The sequence below is a fragment of the Emiliania huxleyi genome (assembly GCF_000372725.1).
Source record: "Emiliania huxleyi CCMP1516 unplaced genomic scaffold EMIHUscaffold_78, whole genome shotgun sequence".
NCBI lineage: Eukaryota > Haptophyta > Isochrysidales > Noelaerhabdaceae > Emiliania > Emiliania huxleyi.
Window position 1 is genome coordinate 53,032 of NW_005196163.1, and position 5,702 is coordinate 58,733.

Genomic DNA, 5,702 nt, shown 5'->3' on the forward strand with positions numbered 1-5,702 from the left:
GGAGAGGAGAGGGGGAGAGGAGGAGAGGAGGAGAGGAGCAGAGGAGAGGAGAGGAGAGGAGAGGAGAGGAGAGGAGAGGAGAGGAGAGGAGGAGGCGGAGAGGAGAGGAGAGGAGGAGGCGGAGAGGAGAGGAGAGGAAGCGGACAGGAGAGGAGAGGAGAGGCGAGGCGAGGCGAGGAGAGGAGAGGAGGAGAGAGGAGAGGAGAGGAGAGGAGAGGGGGAGAGGAGAGGAGAGGAGAGGAGAGGAGAGGAGAGGGTAGGGAAGGGTTGGTAGGGTAGGGTAGGAGAGGAGAGGAGAGGAGAGGAGAGGAAGCGGAGAGGAGAGGAGAGGAGAGGAGAGGAGACGAGAGGAGACGAGACGAGACGAGACGAGAGGAGAGGAGGAAGCGGAGAGGAGAGAGGAGAAAGCGGAGACGAGGGGAGAGGAGAGGAAGCAGAGAGGAGAGGAGAGGAGAGGAGAGGAGAGAGGGCGCCTGCGCCTTGTTGGAGGCGGCCGAGGTGCGCCGTGCGGAGAGAGCGGCGTCGCTGGCCTGCTTTTCCAGCCAGGCCGCCGCGCGCGCCGCGCGCTCCGCCTCGAGCTCCGCCTAAAAAAAGAAAACGCGGCTGCGCAAGACGGAAGACACACATGCGCGCGCGTCCCCGCCTCGAGCTCCGCCTAAAAAAAGAAACGCGGCATGGGACGAGAAGAGAAGCACGGCGGGGCGCGCTCTCCGCCTCGAGCGGCGCCTCGCTCTTGCCGCGAAAGCAGTCGGCTCGGCGAGGGCGCGACGAGCGGCTCGGCGAGGTCGGCTCCTAGAAGGGTCCGAGCCGGTTCCGAGAAGGTTCCGAGAAGGGGCGCGACGTGCGGCGAGGGGAATTTCTCCGTCGCGACCACCGCTAGCGAGAGGACGACGATCGCGAGCGGGATGGCGGAGGGGAGGAGGAGCAGCCGCGGCAGGGAGGAAACGTGGCCGCCCGCCGCGACCGCAGCACCGGACACTGCGACGGCGATGGCGATGCCGATGGCGGCGGCGGCGGAGGAGGAGGAGGGGGTGGCGGAGTTGGTGGTGGTGGTGGCGGCGGTTGTGCTCGCCGCGCGGTCCGTCTTGAGAATGGCGCGGCAGACCGCCGGTTCCTATGGGGGAAGGTTCAAGCAGGTTCCGAGAAGGTTCCGAGAAGGGGAGCGCGGCTGTCCGGCCGGTCCTTGACGTGCCGCCCCTCGGTAAAGTACAGGACGTGTCCGGTCGAGCGGTCTGCGGGCAGCGGCGGCGGCGGTGATCAGCGGCGAGGGGCGGCGCGGCGGGAGGCAGCGGCGGAGAGAGGGACAGAGGCAGCGCAGAGGGCGGCTGACCAGTGACCCGCGTGGCGCTTAGCGCGTGCACAAAGGCAATACCGTCCTTGCAGTAGTTGGCCAGCATTGCACGGGCGCCGCCGCGCGCGCGGACCTCCTCCGCAAACAGCTTCGCTTTTCCCTGGTCCGTCAGCGGCCCCTGCAGCATCCGGGGGCTCTTGCCGAGCGCCTCCGCCGGAGTGTAGCCGCACATCGCCACCCACTTTGCGTTGCAAGCCAGGATTTTGTTGTGCTCGTCGACCACGACAGCGGCGGAGGTACACTCGTGCATCAGCAGGTCGAGTGCCCGCGGCGGGCTGCCCAGCTCGGCAGAGAGGGACCAGTCATCCATTCTTGAGAGCGCTCCTGCGGAGGGCGTGGCGCGGGTTGGCGGGTGAGCCGGTGGAGCGCTCGGCCCGGGCAGGTGGAGGTGATGGCGGCGGCGGCGGCGGCGGCTGGTGGAGGTGTCGGCGAGGCAGAGGGGGGGCTTGGGCGGTAGGGAGGAGGAACCAGAGTTTGATGAGTGAATTTGGTTGATTTAGTGAGTTCGTCACGCGCGAAAAAAGAATTTACTTTGCGCAAGTGCGCGCCTCTCTCTCTCTCTCTAGAGTTGCGCCGAGAGGCGAAAGAAGCCGCGAGAACAAGGGACCGGCAGGCGGCGGCGTCGCAGGACGAGGCAGAAGAGAACGACGCGACAGAGGGGGAAGTGACAAGGGAGAGAACGACGAGAGTGGGACAGCCGCGAGGTGGAATGAAGGTTGCAGCGAGAAGCGGCGAGAGACTGCGAAAAGAGATACGAGGAGGCAGACTCCCCAGGGTGGGCGACGGCTAGCGCATCACACCCTCCTCTCCTTAAAATCCCTGTGTGGTGGCGGCGTGCCGTTCTCCCATCCCTCCCTTGGGTTGTGTGTTTTCTTTCTTTCTTTTTCTCTCTCTCTTAGGGATCCACAAGTTTCATCGCGGTGAGCCGTTGTTTTTTATTTTAGATGCCCGAACCTCCGTTTTAGGTATATTGTCTCCGTTTCGGTTATCCTGTGCGTGTGTCCGCTTACGCTAATGTGGGCGTCATGACTCATGTCACTTAGGTAGGTGCAACGGTGGTGTCACGCCAGGGCGCCTTTAGTAGTTGACCAGCTCGCCGCATGTGCAAGATGGTCCTTGGTTGACGCCGACTCCGCCGAACGACCGTCTGACTCCAACCCTTGTTGCATGTACCAAATCCCGGCCTGTGTTGCTTTCTCCCGATCCACGCACCCAGCCTCCCAGACAGACTCATGCGCGTAGACATGGTTGAGATCGGACTTCGTCTCAAAGTGCTGCATGCGGCGGAAGTTCGACGCAGTGAGAAGAGTTCTCACTGCCTCGATCTTATCGGGAAACCGCTTGTCCGCCTCCACTACGACAAACTTGAAGGCACGTGCAGCGTCCACGGTGCTCAACACCTTCAGCTCCGCGCCCTGCACGTCCAGCGAGAGAACATCGACGGACGGCAGCCCAGCCGCTGCCATGAGGGACGAGAGCGGCTGGCACGGGACGCTCACCATCGTGGTTTTCTTCTTGAAGCGCGCATCCTCCTTCGCCAGGGTGTCCAGCTCAGTATCCACCCAGTATGCTCGACCCTCGACGACCTCCAGGGCTCCCTCTTCTCTGCGCACCGCGCCCCTGGCCGCTGAGCTCTGGGCCTCTGGCACGCCGTCTGCCCCAATCCTTTTGTACACTTGCCCCACACTTGCCCACTTGTCCCGCCCCTCCCCACGCCCTCGCGCATGCCGTTGGGATTACGCAAGGCAAATCGAGTCCGGACTGCGCGCCTGCATCTCGAGGAGCGCCTGGTGGTACCCGAAGGACCACAGCAGCGGCCCGAGCGGGTCGCCCTGCTGGCAACCCTCGCGCGACGCATAGACCTCGCCCGCGCTGTCGCACGCCTCCACCTTACCGTGCCCGCCGAGCAGCCAGAGGCGCGGGTCGACCGCCTCGGCGTCGTCGCCGTCGATCGACTGGTAGTAGAAGCGCGCCACCGGGATGAGCGAGGGGAAGAAGGTGCGAAGGCCGCGGAAGATGGCGCCGCGCGTGATCGAGTTGAAGCCGTTGACCTTATCGTCGGAGAAGATGGCGCCCTCGGGATGGCGCTGCACGAAGACGCGGCAGATAGCGATGAGGATCTCCGCGCCGCCCGGCGTCCCGCGAAGTTTTTTACCCCCACGGATACATAGTCCGTGGGAGTGCCCCCCACCCCCACCTGCCCTGCTTACACAGGATAGCATTGCCCCGAGAACGGCGACATTTGGCGGGGGGAACCAGGAAGGAGGTTCGGTTTAGTCTTTCTTTTGTCCTCTTGGGGAATGTTCTCTCGGCGCCCATGGCTTTCCGAGGTTTCGTACTGATGCCGTCCTTCTTGGCACTTCGGGCGTCGGTTGTGCGTATCTGTTGTGTCTAATTCCCGCGGTAATGTGCTACGGGTATGGGTCGCCGGTTGGACCTTGGACGCTACCGCTAGAGGCTAGACCATCATCTACTCTGCTTACTTCGGCCGTTGACCCCTCGATGGTCGAGTGGCTTCCGGATCGAATCGGCAGGTTGACCCTTATATTTTTTCTACATCGAGCGGGCTCAATTTTGCTCTGATGCCTCCTACGTTTTCGAACTCGAGTTCTCGGGCAGGCGCCCGGTGGCGGGGTGCGTCGGTCGTTTTTGATTTTCTTCCGTTCAAGTGAAAACATTCGGGGTGGAACGAAAAAAGCGAAAAGGCGGCGGATTCGTGTGTATATGCGTTGTGCGTCGACGGTGGCTACGGATCGGTTTTGAACTTTTGAACGACGCCTTTTGATCTAAAAGCTAGCATGCCCTCGCTCCTCCGCGCGCCGAGTACACCGAGACTCGCCGGCCGCCCGCCACTCCCCCCTCCTCCCGCATGCTCAGCAACCAGCAGCTGCGCCAGCACACGACCATGCGATGACGGCGGCGAAGACGGCCGAGCCGGCTCAGTCGACGGCCTTGAAGGCCTGGATGAGCTCGGCGACAAAGTCCGCCGTGACGGGGTAGGACTCGGCGCCGAGCCGGTTCTGGAAAAAGTAGAGCATCGAGTTTTTGACGGGTCGCCAGTAGCGCTCGCCGTGGCCGGTGCGCTGGTGCTGCAGCCCCATCAGGTAGGCGTGCTCGCTCACCTTTGCTACCTCGTGGTGGCGCAAGAAGGGCTTTGCGCACGCAAACGCGCGCGCCAGGCTGCTGCTCATGTCCATCTCGGGGACGACCACCACGAAACAGAGCGGCTCGTCGCTCGCGCCCAGCAGCGCGCCCACGTGACGGAAGCAGGCCTAAGGGGAGGGGAGGTGCACTTCTCCACGCACACGAGGGTGGTGGGGCAAGGGGCCAGGCTAGCCCTCGCGACTCCACGTCTAGGCAGGCAGGAGCCACACGGCATTCAAAGTGCAAGGCCCGGTGCGCGTGGGTGAGGGGTGTGTGTGTGTGCGTGTGTGTGTGTGTGTGTGTGTATGTGTGTGTGTGTGTGTGTGTGTGTGTGTGTGTGTGCGTGCGTGCGTGCGTGCGTGCGTGCGTGCGTGCGTGTGTGTGCAGGCCTGCACGCTTGACGTGTCGAAGGGCGGGTTCGCCTCGTAGCAGCCGCTGACGGGTCGGAAGGCGTAGAAGGAGCCGCTCGAGCCGAACCACTTGTCGGTGTCGTCAAAGACGGAGCCGAAGGTGGCGAGGCACCTAGGGCAGGGCGGGGGGCGAGAGAAGGTGGGAGACGGCGGGAGCAGGTGAGCGACGGCGGGAGGAGGCGGGGAGGGCACCGGTTGAGGGGCGAGGCGTAGCACTCGTGCGTGACGCCCCACCGCTCCTTCAGCAGCCTCATCATCGGGCGGGGGAGCGCCGCCTGGAAGGCCGACTTGTCCGCCGCGAGGGCCGAGTAGCGCGACACGAGCGCGAAGAGGCGGCAGTGCAGCAGCCTCATGTCGTGCCCGAAGCCCTCGTACGCGCCCCGCAGCTATTCACACCTCCAGCTGTGAACAGGCGGGGCTCCGGCTCGGGCGGTACGTGTGCTCTGTGAACGGCGTCTATTCACACCTGGGAGTAGTGGCCGCTCCACAGCTCCACCTGCAGCTCGTCGTCGACGTACCTGCTCAGCAGTGTCGTCCTCCTTCTGAGTGGCCACGTCTCAACTCGCAGCTCCACATCTCGACGTACCTAATCAGCGACGGAGGGAGTCACTCACCCAGTACCGAGGGATGAGCTCGCAGCACCGACGCACCGCTGCTGCGCGCTCGGCCCCACCTCGTGCGGCTCGTGCGGCCGCCACGCGATCCGCACCGTCTCCCCCTCCCCCGGCTTGCGCCCCCCCGCCCGCGGCCGACCGCTGACCGACAAGCCGAGAGACGTGTCGTTCAGCTCCCGCCCG

The 5,702-nt window shown here is 64.4% G+C and overlaps 3 protein-coding genes across 3 annotated transcripts; all 3 read right to left on the reverse strand.

Annotated features, from left to right (window-relative positions):
* Positions 1–477: 477 nt before the first annotated feature.
* On the reverse strand, positions 478–1,851 carry EMIHUDRAFT_438476 (hypothetical protein; the record flags this gene model as incomplete). Its single annotated transcript, XM_005760012.1, has 5 exons — positions 1,820–1,851; positions 1,331–1,675; positions 1,183–1,232; positions 727–1,114; positions 478–584 (listed from the first exon to the last, which is right to left on the reverse strand). Coding segments are annotated over exons 2-5 (876 nt in total), but the record flags the coding sequence as incomplete, so codon positions are not given.
* A 561-nt stretch (positions 1,852–2,412) lies between these two features.
* EMIHUDRAFT_218125 (hypothetical protein) lies at positions 2,413–2,853 on the reverse strand (the record flags this gene model as incomplete). The annotated part of the gene is made up of 1 exon (XM_005760013.1): positions 2,413–2,853. One exon carries the CDS (start codon positions 2,851–2,853, stop codon positions 2,413–2,415), a length of 441 nt encoding a protein of 146 aa, XP_005760070.1.
* Positions 2,854–4,116: 1,263 nt separating this feature from the next.
* EMIHUDRAFT_422544 (hypothetical protein) lies at positions 4,117–5,307 on the reverse strand. Its single transcript, XM_005760014.1, has 3 exons — positions 5,098–5,307; positions 4,885–5,017; positions 4,117–4,623 (listed from the first exon to the last, which is right to left on the reverse strand). Exons 1-3 carry the CDS (start codon positions 5,256–5,258, stop codon positions 4,291–4,293), a joined length of 627 nt encoding a protein of 208 aa, XP_005760071.1. The 5' UTR covers positions 5,259–5,307; the 3' UTR covers positions 4,117–4,290.
* Positions 5,308–5,702: the final 395 nt, after the last annotated feature.

Bases quoted from the DNA above. Each gene is read 5' to 3' on its own strand.
- EMIHUDRAFT_422544 (XM_005760014.1), bottom strand. From the start codon at position 5,258: ATGAGGCTGCTGCACTGCCGCCTCTTCGCGCTCGTGTCGCGCTACTCG. The intron at 5,018-5,097 runs GTGCCCTCCCCG...GCCCTGCCCTAG, and splicing joins TACGCCTCGCCCCTCAACCG to GTGCCTCGCCACCTTCGGCT. The intron at 4,624-4,884 runs GCCTGCACACAC...CCCTCCCCTTAG, and splicing joins TCGACACGTCAAGCGTGCAG to GCCTGCTTCCGTCACGTGGG.